At 37.8% G+C, this 19796-nt stretch overlaps 1 protein-coding gene and 1 long non-coding RNA gene across 2 annotated transcripts; one reads left to right on the top strand and one right to left on the bottom strand.

The window, feature by feature from the left end:
- Nucleotides 1-79: 79 nt before the first annotated feature.
- LOC139113651 (uncharacterized) lies at nucleotides 80-13833 on the bottom strand. Its single transcript, XR_011547735.1, has 14 exons — nucleotides 13614-13833; nucleotides 13474-13543; nucleotides 13100-13398; nucleotides 10997-11315; nucleotides 10823-10911; nucleotides 10546-10660; nucleotides 10205-10480; nucleotides 9663-9824; nucleotides 5089-5220; nucleotides 4139-4995; nucleotides 3676-3845; nucleotides 2300-3525; nucleotides 997-1146; nucleotides 80-637 (listed from the first exon to the last, which is right to left on the bottom strand). It is a non-coding gene; the product is annotated as an uncharacterized lncRNA (long non-coding RNA).
- Nucleotides 13834-13989: 156 nt separating this feature from the next.
- On the top strand, nucleotides 13990-19766 carry Smc1 (structural maintenance of chromosomes 1). The gene is made up of 20 exons (XM_070674906.1): nucleotides 13990-14211; nucleotides 14303-14423; nucleotides 14549-14648; nucleotides 14717-14895; nucleotides 14970-15108; nucleotides 15233-15697; nucleotides 15921-16349; nucleotides 16427-16638; nucleotides 16722-16890; nucleotides 16997-17119; nucleotides 17186-17317; nucleotides 17403-17468; nucleotides 17553-17710; nucleotides 17791-17888; nucleotides 18008-18312; nucleotides 18411-18686; nucleotides 18760-18939; nucleotides 19067-19245; nucleotides 19335-19512; nucleotides 19589-19766. Exons 1-20 carry the CDS (start codon nucleotides 14100-14102, stop codon nucleotides 19655-19657), a joined length of 3690 nt encoding a protein of 1229 aa, XP_070531007.1. The 5' UTR covers nucleotides 13990-14099; the 3' UTR covers nucleotides 19658-19766.
- Nucleotides 19767-19796: the final 30 nt, after the last annotated feature.

The raw sequence follows: 19796 nt of genomic DNA, 5'->3' as shown, positions 1-19796 counted from the left end.
CGAATGCTCCCCACTCCGAAATCGAGCCACGCTCTCTCTCTCTCTCTTTTTCTCGCCCCTCCGGCGATATAAACGACGATGGACACGCTGGAATATCCCTCCACACGTTCTCTCGGTAGCTACCGGCCGATGAGTTCTCCCCCTGCATCCTCCGCCTACGGTGTGCCGCCGTTCTGTCTCACGTCTCACCCCCGGCTCTACCTCTGTCGCTCTCCACCAGCGTATAACCCTCCCCTCCTGCTACCCGCCGTTCCTGGGACAGCGAGATGTTATCCTCGAGCGATTCGTGCGTGTGCTATAGTATATCCGTTTGCCCGCCGTACCGTGCCGTCCCAACATCCCCTACCTGCGTCGCGTTCCCCTACGTCAACGTCGGCGTGTGCGTCGCCCGCGATCAAGACTAGGAACGTAGCAACGGTCCACGCGAGCCCTGCTTCACGCTGGTCAACCGGCACGAGCGCGGGAGGTCGTAAAAAAAATTATGACGCGTACTCCACATTGTTCGAGGGCTTTGAACGTTTTCGGTCATTCCGGGAACGATCTAATTTACGCGACGGGTTTTAAAATACTCTCGCTATATCTTACCGGGCCGCGAAATTCGTTCGTTTGCGTTGCTTTCGTCCGGTCGCACACTTTCCTGCGAGTAGAATTAGATAAATATTAATGTCGTATCAAGTAAAGAACTGTCGCGAATAAAAAATTAATTATTTCTTTTTCTTTTAATAAAATAACTTATAAAAGTAAAATAATTAATTCTTTGATATATTCTAATATTAAATTTAATTTGATGCGTTCTTTACTATTATCGCGGTATTTTAGATTTATTGTTTTATAATATGGCTCTCAGAATTAATAAAGTAATAACCGCCTGTTCGTGATTATTGTTCTGCTTGCGGCATGTAGAGTCAATCATATCGGAGGGAGGTCAGAGTCACGAGTTTCAATAGTTTGTTTTCGTATCGACGAAAAAGCATTTATCATGGCGAGCTTACTAACCGGAAATAGTATCTTCGACTTCAACTGGCGCATGTTGTTTTATTCTTTATCTGGCAAATGAAGGGATAAGCGGGTTACGTGGAAATACGTGATGTAGCCGTTTCCTCTCAACTACGAAGGTCTCCTCTTTCTTGAAGCTTGGGAACGTTTCTGTAAAAAAGTAGAATAATTCTCAGAAAAAATGATACATGTATCTTAGAAAAGAATTACGATGAAAAAAAATTAAGTATCACAATGAAATTAATCTGCAAGCTCACAAACGTGAGTAGAAGTTGGTTGACAATTTCTGCATGAAATATTATTTCTATTAAAGACAATACTAATAAATGAATGGCGTTTATAAATTACAACAGAAAAAAAATTTAGTTTTTCAAGTTTGAAACTAATTATCTAGACAAATAGTGTTAAAGTTTTTTAATTATTTTTTTTTTTATAATTAAATAATGAAAATTTAGTTAATTCAATTTAATTAATCAACCACTATTCTAAATCTTGCAACATAAATTCATTGTGTTGCATCATGAGCGACGAGTTAAATTTACGTTTAACGAGATTAAACGCAGAACGCTAATTAATGCGGTGAGAACGCAGAAGTAGTAAAAATAGCACGCGATAAAGTTCGGTTATCTGTGTTTGATTCCCTTGACTTTTCACCGCCATGTAGCGGGCGATACATTCTCAAAATAAGTACACGGGAATCCCGCACATTTTATACGCATAATACGTATTAATAATTAAAAATTACGAAGAAAAATACATTTTTAAGTACATTACAGATAATGATGAACGTTATCAGACATATGTAAAGATTGTCTAAACTTTCTTAATTGTACAAATATATTTTTCACATGATCAATTGCATTTGTTAATGATCTTAAATTCAATAAATAAATGAAAAAACGATAACATGCTTAATTTACTTTCCTAATTTACTTTCCACATTTAATTATTTACGAAATAACTAACATTTTAAGAAACGAAAACAGATATACTATTTCGTATTGTAAAGAAATCATCGATTATCGAAAAACGACGTAAATAAGATAAATGACGTGAAACGCCGAAATTTTATCTCGCGTGTAATTAATATACCCGATTAGAATTTGCATTTCCGATAATGCAGTTGCACTTGAAACCGCGGTATCGCACCGTTCTAAACGTCATTGCTAATCAGAGACGAGACAGAATCCCGAAGTATCGTGCATTTATACATCGAGTTATTCGTAATATTAATATTACTTATTTGTCCGCGGTAAAAGGTTCACGGGATAATAAAAAAATGCGTGTCGCAAACCCGTCGTACTTTCGTCCTCTCATCCCGTGACCGAATTGTAGTTTTAATCAATCGGCTGGGAGACCCGAGTCACGAGTTCTTAGTCACGGGTTCTTCCAAATTCAGCGGTCGGAATCAATGTGGCGATTCCGTCCCTCTTGGCCCCGCTGCTCTCCGCCCTCCGCACTGTCTTCCTCTTCTCTCATCTTCTCGAGCACGTCCGCTCGTTTCTCGTCGTTACGTCGAAGGCAGTGAGAACGCGGCGACGTGGTAGCGGCGACTGTCCGCTACTATTATTAGGGTGCAGCTGCCTGCGAATTACTGAATGAAAACGGAGGACCGTCACGGAACAATGTACGAGAGAAAAGGAGAAATGAAGAGAAGTAGGCTCCCGCGCGCGCGGGATCGTTAAACAACAGGCGTCGTCGGGCAATGATCGTAATCGGAGCTGAACCGCCGTCTCGCGAGCAGCGGTGGACATGTTACAAATTAATCGGCTCTCGCGTTCCGCAGTTTTCTTATTCGTTAACTTATCCTCCGTACACCGAATCTTCGACTCTTTTCGAGTATATTGCAACATTCCGTATAATTGACATTATTAAAACTTCCTTTAAAAAACTTTAATAAAGTTAGATATTTTAAAAATAATTTTATACATTGCACATTCTCTCTTAACCCTGAATTACTCTCGCGCGCAGCATCGCGCAATCGCTGCTTGCTTTCCGTTTGGACATGTCGATCTGCAGTTACGAAGCCATCGCTTCGGGGCAAGATGGCCTGTGGAAGATCAACAAGGCGCATTCGCTGCGCCGACAAGCGCGGAGGGCTCAAGCTCAGGCAACGGCCGAACGAAAATGTATGACACTTCCTCTTGCCTACATTTTTTTGTGTCGCTATGTTAAACGAGAGGCGTCGAGCGAAGCGGCGATCGCGCGATACAGAGTGGCAGTCGAGATGAGCGAAGAGAGAGCAAATCGCCTTCTATTCGGCCAGTACTGGCAATTAGAGCCAATAGCATCTCCTCCTCCCTCTCGCTCCCTGGGACTCCTTACCTCCGTCTCTCCCTCCTCTTTCCTCTTCTTTTACTTGTCTCGTCTTTAATCACGCTACTCTCGAGGTGTTGAATTTCTTGGTACGATGTTAATCTTCCCCTTTCTGTTAACGACGCCCGTCATCATCGAGACCGCCTTGATGAATAACACCGACTGGCCGGTCGGCTGGACGCACGATTTAAGCGCGATGCCATCGATAGCGCGCTGCGCAACAAGATTATATAAATTCCCTTGCGCGATGTATCACGCACTTAAGAGACAAAGAAAGAAAGAAAGCAGACAGAAAAGCAGCCAACTATTTTTCAAAAGTAAAATAATTTCAGTGTCAGTTTGATGCAATTAATATTTCAATACCTGTTTCTGTAGAATTCCGAAAGCTGTTAAAAACCTCCTATTGATTTTCTTCACTTCTTATTTAGAATTGAAGAAAGAAAGAAAGAAAGAAAAGGAGAGCTAAATAGTCTAGGGTTTCCTCAAGTTTTTCATAAGTGCGATATCACTCTCCGACACTTTTCCTCGTATATCTGTAAAATAATTAATTAAATTAATTACATTAAATATTCTTACATATATCTAAAGTTCTTCAAACAAGAATTTTATCGATATTAATATTAACATGATGTAAAGCTGAAATCATACAATCGCAGTACTTAGACCGCAGTATTATTCGGTACTAATAATAATACAATAATAATACTTGATATCCATTTAGCACCGATAATTAACCGACGATATTGTCAGCTATTAATGGTTATTAGTGGCGGTTGATATTAATTAACATTAACAGGACAGTTAGTCATGGCCATTGACAGATTACCTTATATCAGCATCGGTACTAGCGGTAATGCGATATACCGATATCAATTAACGGCAACGTTACATCCGTCGAGTTCATCGTCGACGCTACGGCCCTGTCCTGATCTCCGGCACGTCGCGCGGTCCAGACGCAAAGCGGAGATCACCGAGCAAGCTCGAAGCGCACCGAGCCTGGGCTGTTTTGGAAGGAGAACCAGGAGGTGCGGCACGAAGTGAATTGGCATCTCTTTCTCTCTTGGTACCCTGTGCAACGGATGGAGGGGAATTCCTTCCCTTTTCCGCACCGCGGTGGCCACCTTGTGTCCCTTTTTGTTGCCGCCCATTAGGCGCCACCGCAGCGTGATTCGCAACTGTTTCTTTATCTTCGCTGTATCCTATATGTCTATACGGACCTACGAACGATCGTACGCGTTCCTGCGTATTCTTTTTCCTCTGTCCCGTTCTCCCTCGATCTTCACCGTCACTCCTCCGCATCATTGTCCGCTAGCTTCCTTTCCGCCACTCCCGCATTCTGACGCTCTCTTTCTCTATTTTTTTTTCTTTCGCTTTCTTACCATTTTCGTTCTTCGTAAGCAGCACAATAGTCGCGTGAATCAGTGATAGGTGTAACAGCCTTCTCCCTTTATTTTCGCCAAGCTGAATAGCGCCGGGATGCGATTCTTCGGTTTAAAATGTATAAAGTTTAGAGTCCTTTTAAGCTCTAAATATACTCGCCCCACGCATTCTGCCTGCACACATACGCACGCAAGGTATATGCGTTTTTGTTTTTCAATAAAATCTGATGCTTTATTAATGATAGTATTCGTCTTCACTTCTTTTCTTTCTTTGCTTTGTAAATGCATCTTATGTATCTTCTAACTAAAAGAAATAAAATTTATGAGAATGTTTTTTCTACCTAAAATTTTGTTAATTTTATAATAACGATTCTAACGATTAAATATCTTATCTTACCTCTTAAAGATTATATTCTAATATTCTTCGAAATATAAGTAGCTTGGGGTTCGTATCTCTTCTACGTAACAATATGCCTCCTTCCTGTTTATGATACATGTGATTACCTTTATACTTCCACTTGCAATTAACCTGAAAAAAATGTAAAGTAAATAAAATTAATGAGTCCAACAAATTGTGCATGCGTTACTACATTGTGAAAATCACGGGCGAATAAACCCTCGCTGAACCGAGAGCAAGTCCCACGGGCATATTTACACGACCGATCTTAAATAGTAAACAAAAGTATTGAAATCTGAAGCGCGTCACAGACCGTAAAACATTCTACGTGCGCCATACTTCGTTCTTCAAAAGTGTTAGAATGAGGTTAACAATATTAATTATAATTAAAATCTATATCCGTATGAAAAGAATTAAATTTCGATCAACGGATAATCCTCAACAATGTTACTCTCCGATTACCTGATTCTTAGAGCCAAATTTACGCAAAAAAAAAAAAAAAAAAAAAAAAAGAAAATGTGTATCGTCGTGGAATACTTTACGATCTCTCTCGGCATACTGATTTTTCGTACATTTTATATTTCTGTATCGGTTGCTAAGAAAATTCACTCGTCTTCTTTCGGTCGATGATCACGATACCTCGCCGAGACTTTTATCGCTCCCCCGCGTTTTCTCGAGAGAGGCGGTTCAAGTTTCACCGTATCTTTCGACCTTTAACCTCGCTCGGTTCCGGTCACCTATATATGGTGGACGTAAAGTTCGACGTTCGATAATTTGTCCGAGGCAAATAGGCAACGTGGGGATCTAGAGATGCAAAGTGGAATGCTCGCTAACGAACGTTACCACGAAGAAAACTCGGTTGGACTCGACACTAAAATCCCGAGAGCAACGCAACTGAACAAAAACCTGATCTCTTTGAGCAACTGCGCGCCATGTGGGCGCCACTTGTGTTCAATTCTCGTTCTCTCTTGCTCCCCTACGATATTATTATGATGATGACCCTTCTGTTTTACCTTTCTGCTTTTTCTTTCTTTCCCATCAATTTTTGAAGCTTTTTATTTTTATTATATTTCAAATATAATACAAATAAAATATGATTACTTCGCGTTATTATCCGAATTAATGTTACTTTGTAGAGAAATGTACTTGAAAATCAATCCTTGATACTCTGCTTTATCTATTTAAAAATGACGCACGATAAACTAAATAATAAAGCCGTACTCGTAACTGGATGTTAAACACTTTGCAAGAAACAAAGCTTTTGCTTGTCTCTTCATGAATAATATCCCATTAATAGCGACCTGGGAAGTGATGAAACTCGAGCTCTAACGATCAAAGTTAAGCTTGGCCACGAGTATCGTTATTATTCATCGTTATAATTTTGTCACGTGAATAACTATATGCGATAGAAGAACACGTGGATGTGGATCACTAGTCACAGATTGCCTGCGCTCCTTTATCACCCGAAAGGTTTAAATTATTACTCATTACGACGCAGCGTGTGGTTATGAAAATAACCGCGGCAGTCCAGAGCCAATATCTCATATTGTACGGGGGGACACTCGGAAGACAAACAGAAATCCAAACGCCACACGCGCGTTTTCTTGATCGTAACAAATATTTGCCTCCTGACCCCGAGAGATGGGGAGAGAGAAGCACGTTATACTAAATGCTTTAACTTTCTTCGGTCGTGTGTGGCCATAATCTGCTGGACTTATCTCGCAAATGTATGAAAAGTATCTCGAGTACTATTATCAAATTCTCTCATTACGTGGCACGTATGCGCTGTACATTTTATAGACAAGCCACTTAATTTAAGTATATTTATTGATTCTATTTATTCTTCAAAATGTATTGATTAGATCTGCAAGTTATAATTTGATTACTTTGTGTATTAAATACATATTTTCTTTTCGATATGTTACATTTATGTTTGCGATAAAAAAATCTCTTGGTCCTTTCAGTTTATATTTGTTATATGTATATAATAAACCGTGTACTCGAGTTTTCCGTCATCAGCAGAAATAATTTCCGGCAAGTCATCCCGCGTACAGATTTTTGTCGCTGCGATGAGAACAATTTTAACTTTAACTGGAACTATGGCAGTTTCATGTGGTACACGAGTTCCCGGCGTTCTCGTTTTTGCCGTCTCTTTTTTTCCCCCTTTCGCCGTCCTTTCACGCGATGACGTCTCTTCTAAAAGAGAGATAAACTCGACGGCGCGAGATATCATACGGTCATATGATTTTCTACTGCCAAAGGTAACGTTATCATTTCAAAAACTCCCATGTTATTTATTTAAGATTCTTAACTGGATCAGGTCCACACATTGTTTCAGATTATTTTTAAGACAATGGCTCAATAAATATTTCAAGAGCTCTCGGTTTGACACTTTACTTAATTTATGCGAGTGTAACTTGAGGGGTGAGTTTCATCTCATTCAGTCTTTTGCACGTAATACAATATACATACTATAATATAAAAAAAAAATTAATAACACGCTGACCATGTGTTACACGTAAAATAAATGTAATAAAGACTACTCTACCACGTAAAGTCGCTTTCCCATCATAATTTTGCGCGTTTTATTGTTTTCGAGCCTTGTGAACATTCAATGATTCAAGTTCGTTGCGGTACATGAAAGGTGGACAGACTGTACGTATAGCTGAATCTACAGGAGATCGGTGAAGTATACCCATGGGTTACCGATGCAACGCCATATGGATAACGGCCTGAGGGCTCACCTCCAATTTCTATTACTATAGTATACTAGTATATGTATGAGCCGTATTCAAGGTATCGACAAGGTACGCATGAATACGCCACGCACCCATAGCTCCCGACTACACCCCCTTCTGCCCCTTAGCGAAACGATTCTGCAAAAACGAGCTGGCAGGAGATTGCGCGGGTGAGTCATCGATATATTCGCGACCGAATGTTCCGTGATCATCGTTCCCACGACATATGTATGTGTATATGCTCTGCAGAAGATATGATATTCTTTCCGGTATGCGCGAGATTCGATCTCGGCGCTTTCTTTATGCCAGGAGGGCGGTTTACGAGACAATAATTATTTTTTATAGCGTCACTATCATTAATGCAATGTTCTCTTGGTGGACAAAGAGTTCGTGACGAGGCCAACGTTTCGGAGTACTTGTTTTGCAAAATTGAAGGATCGATGCGTCACTATGGAATTATGCAAAGTCAGAATGTACGACCGAACGCAGTTTGTACTAATTGAAAAGTATCGCACGTGTACGGGCCGTTAGCCATAAATCTGTCGCGAGAGGTGCACGAATTGTGGACGTAGGGCGTGTTTTATCGCAAGCGACAGGCATCGCGGGATAGGTCTTTCGTTAATACGTGACGAATCGCGGGCACGCGTATCGCGATAAATTTCGATTCCACCAACACGAGACGGCTACACCGGTGCTTTGTTCGAGGAACGGACTCGACAAATTTGTCAGAGCAAATATGGTAAAGCTCAAGTTGCATTGAATTTCTGCTCATAATTATATAAAATAATATACAATTGTATAAAACGTATTTCTAATTATTGAGCTGGGGCAGATTAATTTATCACGCTAGAGACTGTTAAATTGATTGACCCTGCTTTAACGAAATTAATTATGACGCCGGATCAGCATCGGGAATTAATATAATCGGGGGGATTCGATTAGCGTATTAATAAGATCAGCGTAATTACGAAGAGTCGGTTTAACGAAGCCTCTTTGAGTCAGCAGGCTCACCACAATTTCTTTTGCGATGTGCGTCAGCGTCCTTTCTTCTGCTTCCAATCAACGATTTATCATGGCCACGAGGGCACCTCTCAGAGTATGATTCGCCTGACATATTCCAGATAACGAAACACGAAATGCATCGTGCGAGGATGTTAATGTGCAAGGTACAGGATGAATGAACATAAAGTCCATTGTTGTTTAAACACGTTTAGCACGCATTTTTTTATGGAACTACAACAACTGCATCTTATTGCAAATTGTAAATCTTTTCATATATTCCTCCCCTGCAACGAGAACAATTTAATAATTCTTAAAATACGTATATCTAACATCATCTACGTAAAGTAACTAAAATATTTCGCAGAGGTCATTAATCCCGGACCATTTACGCCCAGGTAGGTCCTGGGGCGATGTAAGAGATGAAGTTTAAAGGGATTCGGCGGTTATGCATTCTGGAAAGGTGTGCACTGCGAAATGCAGTCGCGGTGGATATTGGATGTGGATGATGGGGTAGCCACGTCGTTCCGTGCACGGCAAAAGGGGCTATGGGGTAGCAAAGCTAAGCCAGTAATGCAATAACTTGAATAGAGGGGCACGCAGGCGGAAAGAACATAACCTACCCCTTCGAGCGTCCCTTTCCCATCTTCCATCTCTCTTTATCTCTCTTTCTCCTTTTTTTCGGGGGGGTACGTAAGTACATACGAATCTGCGCACGTACAACTACTCGCACGGTGCACGGAACGTGGCTCGAGGGTGGTTGCGGGGTTCTTCACCCCCTGACTGGGAAGGTACCCCACGTACAGTCGGTCACGTTAAAAGGCTTTTAGTACTCACTCGTTCGCCGTTATTGAAGCTCGAGTCGCTCGCACGAGGGCCGAGTAATAACCGAAGTTGTATTCGTAGATTCCCCAGGTGCGCATTTTTGCGTTATCAATTAAGATCGTGGAGAATTTCATGTCCGGTCCTCTCCGATCCTCCATAAAAGATTTGAGACTCCTGTAAAAAAAATTGCAAGTTAATATCAATAAATTTAATTTTTGACGTCATAAAACACAAAACTATATCAATCAATTAATTTCTTAATACAGCATATAATTATAAATTTATTTTTAATAATTTTGCATTATTAAAATTTAAATTCATTAATATTATATTAACTTGAATATTTGTTTTATATGATTTAATTTAATTTATGCGTTTTAAAGGATTTAATTTTAATATTATTTAAGTCAAGGTAAGTACAATGCATCTTTCAAAAGCGATGACAATTGCAGTATCTATAAGACTTTACATTGTCGTTCGCGCTGCAGTTGCTGCACGTTATATTACAAAGATTTCCTAATGAAACTTAGAATTAGTGACGCGATTGACTGTACCTGTACCGCAGGAGGGTGATTCTGAGAGTTAAACTCCGCGATTCGAGAATTGAGGGAGAGGAGGTGAGACGGGGGTGGTCGATGCTCTCCCGGTCAAATACAGGGGAAAAAGACAGGGCGACCGAGTGAATGAATGGCTTCCAATCTGTTCCATCCCTTTGTTGGAGCGGCTCGTGCCGCGTGTGCAAATCTACCCCTGTTTTACCCTCCTACCCGCTTCCCCTGATCCCCTCTGGTCACCCCTGTAGATCCTGCCATCGCGCACACGCCTCACACCTGAGCACAATGGATCACCGATTTCATTCTCCCTTGATCCTACCTTCTTGTGTTTAAATACTGACATGCCTCGTCTGTACGTCCGCGCGTATTTCGTTTCCACGATTTTCCTTCTATTTTCCTCTTTGCGCCACGTGTAGATCGCTAAATATTGAGATAGGAAAGTCGTCGAGTAGAATCCTAAGAACGAATTCCATGAAAATACATGAATAAAATCAAGAGTTTCATTAACGCCGGCATAACTTCAACTTAAATTTTATCTCTTTTATTCTAAACCTTCGAATAAAAAAAATATTTAATATTAATTTTTTTCTTTTAATAAAAAATAGCAATTTTATTTACCTTAATATATTTCGTGAGGTCGATTATTTAAGGATTTTTCATGACAATTATCACGACGGTGCACGGCGTTTCATCCATACGGTCATCCACTATAATTGTAAACTTATCGTCAATCTCAATTTCAGTCATCTCATGATTCATAAATTTCAATACATGTGGGCCTACATGTTATACCTGATCAAAGGCTATTTAGCTCAGTGTCTGCGTGTACCTTAACAGATCGTAGGTGCGCACGAATGGCGATTGTTAACGAACATGCGGGCACGGCGGTGGGAATTCCACTCAATTTAAGTATAATTGTTTAATTGAGGATCCTCGCCGAGGCGCTCGCCGCATGAATTGGTCGTTTACGGTTCCGTTCTCTCGTCGCATATTTTTCGAGAGTCTCATCATCCATCACAGAAACTTTAATTAAAATTGTATTTCCTATTATACGCTGTTTTTCACACTCTTCTCATGTTTTTTTTTTTTTTCTCTTGTAACAATAAATAATCTAAAACAAAAAAAAAATTATATGTAAAATATATAATAATTAATTACAAAATTAAAATTGTATATGGTCTAAAGTTACAATGTATGTATTTCGAAGATACGCTCAGTGACATGTGTCGTTTGATATTACAACTGCTCTGCAGTTTCGCGAAATGGCTCGCAGATATAATCTGCATCTGAATGTAAGAACCGCGAAGGGAGAAAGAGATATGTGCGGGGAAAGAGATTGCGATAAGATGACGATCTCACGAGCGGTCGGGTCTCCCGGCGATCGCGTGGAAACGATATAATATATTTCTCACGACGAGAGATCGCGTTTGACGCGATCGCTACTGGAAGGAATATAGCCACGGGGGTGAAAATCGCGCCACGTGGCCCGCGGGTACTCCAGGAAGAACAAGGGGAGACCTCGTACTAGCATTACTGGCCCCAGCCATGGCGAACGTGAGTTACCTTTACTGCATTTGCTATTCTCCATTGTGCACGGCTACGATACGGGACCGTACGGGAACAGGGGAAGCTGCGCGAGAGATCGCGTGAGTCATACCGAGGCAAGCGAAGCTCCGCTTGGCATTGGCGTAACGTAGAGCGTCTTCCCTAAAGATCAAATCTCATTAAGAATTAAGATCGAGATTGAATTAGAGATTTACCAATCAAAGAAGTGAAAATCAACATTCGGCTTAGCAGATTTTCTCTTTGATTCTGTTAAATTCCAATCAAATCTGATTTTTAATCCGTAGTGGGAATTCGATCTTCCGGGAACCTTTTTTTTCCAAGACGTCGTGACGCTATGCCAACAACTTCTTCTCATCATCGACTCGAAGCTCTTAATAATAATAAAATAATTTTAATAAAGGTAGAGAGCATTTGCCATACTGAAAGTGACAATGGCTATTTAAAAACGAAGAAATGTAGCATTAAAGAAAATTAAATACCGTATTGTTTCCACATGATTAATCCGCGTATCGCGTAATAAAGGTTGATGTCTCATGTAGTAGCGTGTTTTTATAAAGATAATGTCGTTGATTGATCATTGAAACGGAAAAGGCGCACTGTTTGTTTTAACTCATTGAATACGCAGAGTATGATAAATAAGATACAATAATTCGAATGACGAATACGTCGACGAAAAGACAATAATACTTAAAAAGACATTGTGCATCGAAAACGATACAGATACAATTCAAACTTTTTAACTCTATTAGTATATGATCAAAAAACATTATCAAATCTATTAAATAATTTTTTACTTAAAGTTTATCTCTTCTTTCCACGATAATTTGCAATTATTTCTTAGTTCTATAAAGCAAACTTTTTTCAACAAAGCAATAACAATAAATTATCAAATAAAGTAAGTCTCATGTAAAATTATTTCAGCAAGAATATGCGACTAAAGTGAATATTCGGAGAATTTGAGAAACTAGTTCAGGAGGTCAATCGATCAGTCCTGAATTAGCGTAGAATTGTAGAGAATTGTAATTGCCCGGAGTTACAACAACCGGAGATCATTGACACGAGCAATCGTGGAAAAGAAAAGAAAAGAATTTATCGCGACACGTGGGATACCTACGTCAATGCGCTCGGTCAATGCATCAATCCGGCCTGCATCTGTATGTATTTACGCTTGACGGCAAGGAGGGAAGGCAGGGAGGAGAAAGCGGGATGGACAAGGGGAAACCCCTATGTGACATCATCCCCCACGCGAGCGAACGCCCGCTTCGTTTCGCTGGCTGACTTCTGTCGCCTAACTCCAAAACACCCCTGGACCCTGCCACCTCCCTTTACCTTTAATCTTTATCAATCCATCCAGCCAAGTCGCCGAATCGAACGCAGGAGCATGAACAGGATGGGACGTGCGGGACGCAAACGCCACCGCGCATTATTCACGGCCGATAGCGCCTTCATCCCCTGAATCTATCTACCTCTTTCACCGAGTTTCACCCTCTCGTCGTTTTCGCGTGCCCTTCGTAGCCTCGTACCCTAAAGTCCGTTCTTTGACGAATGGAAGCTGAATCCTTGATTGAGACGCAGATCACGAGTCTCATTTTTAGACGTGAATATCTTTCGACTTATGCGTCCTGTACCTGTACCAATATTAACGAGTCATTAATGCGATATCATCGATATAACTCATTTTAGTAACAGCATAGCCTGTATACCTTTTATTCACAACCGTTTAGGATATCGCTGTTCATCATTTGATATTTCGTTAATCACACGCTGTGTTAGCTAGCAATAGTTCAGGATAAATCGGTAAAGATATATTAACCCGGAAAATAAAAATATATATTATATTTACCCTGCTCATTATGGTTGCGTCTAATTTACGTCATACGTTACATCAATTGTTGCACACACACGTTAGTTTCTTGATTGAATATAATCAAGTTAAATAAATGTGAAGACGAACGTAAATAATTTAACAGATACGTAGAAGAACTTTTAGAGTACGTAAGGTTACAAGTGACAAATGAATACGAAATAATAACGGATTCTAAAATGGTGACTCCATCTCGCGCATAAAGTTTCGTTGACAATGCTACCAACAACTGATATTAAAAATTTTGATTTATCTCACGATGCTGCGCAGGTGGCGGTGCGATCGCAATTTCCCGCGTTTCTAACGTAATCCCTTCTCCATGAATTCCATTCTGTGTCGCTTTTGTTGAACAGGACTGAAAAGGACAGCAAAATGGTGATGCTTGCTTACGTCGAGGTTGAACGTTTAGTGGCGTCGATAACGCTACTTTTCGATTTCCCACGTTTTATTTAATTAATTTCAAGAATGCCGGCGTTCTTAAAGCACATCGAAGTTGAGAACTTCAAATCGTATAAGGGAAAGCTTATTATCGGCCCGCTAAAGTCCTTTACGGCAGTGGTTGGACCTAATGGATCCGGTAAGGTTATCGTTCTGTATATTAACAATAGTTATTTTGTTTTGTCGGAAATAGCAGTAATAGTTTTACATTTATCTATTTTATTCCATAGGAAAATCGAATTTCATGGACGCTATCAGTTTTGTTATGGGCGAAAAGACAAGCAGTTTACGAGTAAAAAGATTCAGCGAGCTTATTCACGGTGCGTCCATCGGAATGCCAGTGGCACGAAGGTAGTTTGACATACATACGACGACTTTAATTTACAAATTCCTTGTGTTATATATTATAATTTATATATATATTTTTTTCTCCCTGAATTTAATTGTGTTAAACATACATTTTATGTTGAATATAGTGCTTCAGTAACAGCAGTATTTGTTTTGGAAGATGGAAGCGAAAAAAGCTTTATGCGTTCTGTGCAAGGTTCTTCCTCAGAACATAGAATCAATAGTACTGTAAGTTTAATAATTACATTTATTTGCACATGTATAATTTAAGGTTATTAAAATATAATTTATTATAGGTTGTCACCAGTCAAGTATATCTTAATGAACTAGAACACCTTGGTATTAATGTTAAAGCCAAAAATTTTTTGGTGTTTCAAGGTGCAGTTGAATCTATAGCTATGAAAAATCCAAAAGAACGTACTGCTTTGTTTGAGGAAATCAGTAATTCTGGTTCATTAAAAACTGAATATGAAAGGTAAACTTTCAAATTTCACTATATTTAACTATTTTTTAATATTGTGCTTTTAAATAATAAAAGTAATATTGTAGATTAAAAACGGAAATGTTAAAAGCTGAAGAAGAAACTCAATTTTCATATCAGAAGAAAAAAGGGATTGCTGCTGAAAGAAAAGAAGCAAAATTAGAAAAAGAAGAAGCAGAAAAGTATCAACGTCTTAAAGAAGAATATGTATGTTTTTTTTTTAATTTTTTTACAATATTTAACATATAAATAAAATTATATTATACATATATATTATTTTCTTTAATTTATATGTATCTTTTACTTATATTAAATTATGTTTTCTTTTTAGATCGAAAAGCAAGTGGAATTGCATCTATTTCGATTATATCACAACGAAAAGAGTATTGAAAACTTTGAGGTTTCTCAAAAAAAGAAGCAACATGAAATCGAAAAAGTGGAAAAGAAAAAAGAGAAGGCCGAAGAAGTGTTGAAAGAGAAGAAAAAAGATGCTGCAAAACTTGGCAGAGATCTTGCTAAGATAGAGCAAGATATTAGAGAAGTAGAAGTAGAAATTACGAAAAAGAGACCGACGTTTATCAAAGCCAAAGAACGTGTTGCACATATGCAAAAGAAGGTAGAATCTGCACGTAAATCCTTAACTCAAGCACGTGTTGCGGACGAGGCACATAAAAAAGACATACACGAACTACAAGAAGAATTACGACAAGTAGAGGAGGCTAAAGCTGCTTATGAAGCGAGTATAGCAGGACAATCGCAATTACAAGGGAGAGATGTACAATTAGAAGATGAACAGGTACAAATAAATTACATAATTGCAAAATTTTTAAGTACATTAACCTTTCAACTGCTCGGGCCGAGCCGACGGGACCCGTCGGGCAGTGCACCCGCTTCTATTGTAAAATTGCTTTACGAGTATACTCGTCCAGAGCAGTTAAAGGGTTGATATATTATTTAATTTATACAACTATTATAAATGCAAGCTGCTAAATATCATTAATATTATTTTATTTTTTAAGGTTCAGGAATATAATCGTCTAAAAGAAGAAGCTGGCAAGCAGTCTGCGAGATATCTTCAGCTTCTCGACTCTATCAATCGTGAACAGAAATCGGATCAAGACAGGCTTGATAATGAAGGCAGAAAAAAGACTGAAATCGAGAATAAACACAAGCAAAAAGGTCATATGCGAGACGAGGCGCTTAAGCGCGTGGAAAAATTGGAGGAGCATATAAAAACTTCTGAGGCTGCACTGGAAGATCAAAAAAAGCTCAGAGCCGACTTGCAGTCTGACGTAGGAACATCAAAGGATAAGATTCAAAATTTGCAACGAGAGTTGGAGAGCATCTCCGAACAACTTGGTGATGCTAAAGTTGATAAACATGAAGTATCTAGAAACAAGAAAAAGACAGAAATTGTGGAAAATTTTAAGCGTCTATTTCCTGGAGTGGTACGGATTTTTTTCTTATTTTTTACAAAATAAAAATTAAATGACTAATCTTGCTTTTCTCTTTTTTTTTTTTTTAGTATGATCGCATGTATAATATGTGTGAGCCGATACACAAACGATATAATGTTGCAATTACGAAAGTACTTGGTAAATACATGGAGGCTATCGTGGTAGATACCGAGAAAACTGCCAGAGATTGTATTAAATATCTGAAAGAACAATATTTAGAACCAGAAACATTTCTTCCGCTTGATTATATACAAGCTAAGCCACTTAAAGAACGTCTTCGGTAAATAAATTAATTAATTATTACATTATTCTATTTTTTTTCTCTTTGTTATTTTAAAATAACAATTATATACTGATTTACAGCAACATACAAGAACCAAGAAATGTGAAATTGTTGTACGATGTGTTGCATTTTTCTCCAAAAGACATTGATAGAGCGGTTCTTTTTGCAACTAATAATGCTCTTGTATGCGAAACACCAGAGGATGCAAATAAAGTAGCATATGAAATGGACAAGAAAACAAGATATGACGTAAGTATATGCACATTAACTTAAGAAATTAATTACGTTATACGGACATTATACGTTAGAGAAAATATAGTAAATAATGATATATGTATATGTAAAATATTCACAGTGCGTCGCATTAGATGGAACATTTTATCAAAAAGCTGGTATAATATCTGGTGGCAGTTTAGATCTTGCAAAAAAAGCAAAGAGATGGGACGAAAAACAGATGTCTCAATTAAAGGCACAAAAGGTAATATATCTTTTATTTTTATATTTTGTAAAAGTAAAAATTAATTTTTATTAAATGTATTTACAGGAAAAATTAACGGAAGAACTGAGAGAATCTTTGAAAAAATCACGCAAAGAATCCGAATTGAACACAGTTGAGTCTCAAATACGTGGTTTAGAAACTCGTCTTAAATACAATAAAAGCGACTTGTCTGCAACTGTAAGTTTTATACATTATTTATATTATTTATGCAATTATGTTATAATTGTGTAAAAAAATATTCACAATACATTTTTTATTATAGCAAAAACAAATCTCGGATCTTGAAATGGAGTTAGAAGGTCTACAAAACGAGTTAAATATGTTTGGTGTAAGTTTTAAAGAATAAATTTATATATATGCATTTATTTATATTTAAACAAGGTATTTTAATATTTTTTGTTATAATTTATAGCCTGCAATTGCCGCTATCGAGAAGACTATGGCTGAAAGGGATCAAGAAATACAAAACATTAAAGAAAAGATGAATAATGTTGAAGACGATGTGTTCGCCAGCTTTTGTGAACAGATAGGAGTTTCTAACATTCGTCAATATGAGGAGAGAGAATTAAGGTACAAAAAAAATTATATTGCTATATAAATATTGTATCATTTTAAATTCCGATGTTAAAATATCTAATTTACTATTTTAGATCGCAGCAAGAAAGAGCAAAGAAAAGAATGGAATTTGACAATCAATGCAATCGTATTTATAATCAACTAGATTTTGAAAAGCAACGCGATACAGAAAGTATGTTATAAATTTGTATTAAATTCTATACTATACATAAAAAAGTATTATTTTATATTTTATGTATTAATCGCGTTATTAGTTTTTGCATTTTAATATGCTTTACTTTAATATTATAGGTAATGTTTTGCGATGGGAACGAGCAGTGCAAGATGCAGAGGATAAACTTGAGTCCGCCAAACAAACCGAAGCTAATCAAAAATCAGAAATTGATCACGATGAACAACAAATGGAACAATTAAAATCATCTCGCAATGCTAAAAAGATGGAGGTTGATCAGAAAGAAGACGAAATTGGTAAAGCTAGGCGTGAAGTGGGAGCTATCGCGAAAGACATTCAGGCAGCTCAAAAGCAGCTTAATGCAATTGAAACAAAAATTGAACAGAAAAAAGCTGAACGACATGCTATTTTGATGCAATGCAAGGTTTGTCGAGTTGTCTCTCACACACGAAACGAAATTATAATATTCTATTTTATTATGTGTATTATTATTAATTAGTAAATGTATTTAACGGTATATAGATGGAAGATATTGCGATACCTATGCTGCACGGAAATATGGAAGATATAGCAGGTGAGACGAGTACGACAAACGGAAATGAAAGCAATAATGACTCAACACTAAGTACACAGCAACAATATGAACGCGAAAGGAGAATTACCATAGACTATGCGCTTTTACCCGAAAATCTAAAAGATGTAGATGAAGAAGATATCAAAAAGACTACTGACAAATTAACCAAAATAATCAACGATTTGCAAAATACAATACAACGCATACAAGCTCCAAATATGAAGGTTTGCGAATTATATTCGAATCATATAATGGTAAATATAGAGTTATAAAAATAAAATTTATTTGTTTTTTCAGGCAATTCAAAAATTATATTTGGCGAAAGAAAAACTACAAGAAACTAATGAAGAATTCGAACAGTCTCGTAAGAAAGCAAAGAAAGCAAAGACTCAATTCGAAAAAGTGAAAAAAGAACGGCACGATAGATTTATGGCTTGCTTCGAACATGTGGCAAACGAAATTGATCCTATTTACAAGGTTTGTAAAGTCATAATTTGGCGTAAAAATATTTTATACGATAATTTGTATAGAAATAAATTTATCATTTATATATTAATATTATTTCGTATTTAATTTTGTACAATATATATTATGACTGTTTCAGAGTCTAGCAAAAAATCAATCTGCTCAGGCATTTCTTGGCCCAGAAAATCCCGAAGAACCCTACTTAGATGGTATTAATTATAACTGCGTAGCTCCTGGCAAACGGTTCCAGCCAATGTCTAATTTATCCGGTGGAGAAAAAACTGTCGCTGCATTGGCTCTGTTATTTGCAATTCACAGGTTAATATTTTAAACGCAAAATTACATTGATGATACAATTCAAATGCGATGGATGAGTAATTAATATTCATTTTTTTGTCTTTGTTTAGTTTTCAGCCTGCACCATTTTTCGTTCTTGATGAGATCGACGCGGCCCTCGATAATACTAACATAGGAAAAGTGGCCAGCTACATCCGCGATAAAACGAGTTCGCTACAAACGATTGTCATATCATTGAAGGAAGAATTTTACTCACACGCGGATGCGCTCATCGGAATTTGTCCGGATGTAAGTAGACTGTGAATTATTTTACATGTTTTTATCAATATTTTAATGGAGTATACTCAATATATACGACTTACAGGTAGGCGAATGTTTGGAAAGCAAAGTGTTAACGCTCGATTTAACTACATGTCCTACACATGTTTCGTAGACGTTTATTATTTAAAAGAAATCGTTACCTTTGCTTACATACACATTTGCTGTGAATGATTTTCGATTGTATTTGAAGAGGAATATACAAATACTACAAGACATAATAAGTTAATATTATTTTTAGATTTCTATTCTCT

Source organism: Cardiocondyla obscurior, linkage group LG03 (assembly GCF_019399895.1).
Source record: "Cardiocondyla obscurior isolate alpha-2009 linkage group LG03, Cobs3.1, whole genome shotgun sequence".
Classification (NCBI taxonomy): domain Eukaryota; kingdom Metazoa; phylum Arthropoda; class Insecta; order Hymenoptera; family Formicidae; genus Cardiocondyla; species Cardiocondyla obscurior.
Note: the sequence above shows the minus strand (reverse complement) of the source record. Positions and strands in the feature narration are given on the sequence as shown.

Excerpts from the sequence above, each read along its gene's own strand:
- Smc1 (XM_070674906.1), top strand. The coding sequence starts at position 14,100 with ATGCCGGCGTTCTTAAAGCACATCGAAGTTGAGAACTTCAAATCGTAT. Across the intron at positions 14,424-14,548 it reads GGAATGCCAGTGGCACGAAG|TGCTTCAGTAACAGCAGTAT; the intron begins GTAGTTTGACAT and ends TGTTGAATATAG. Across the intron at positions 16,639-16,721 it reads CCACTTAAAGAACGTCTTCG|CAACATACAAGAACCAAGAA; the intron begins GTAAATAAATTA and ends ACTGATTTACAG.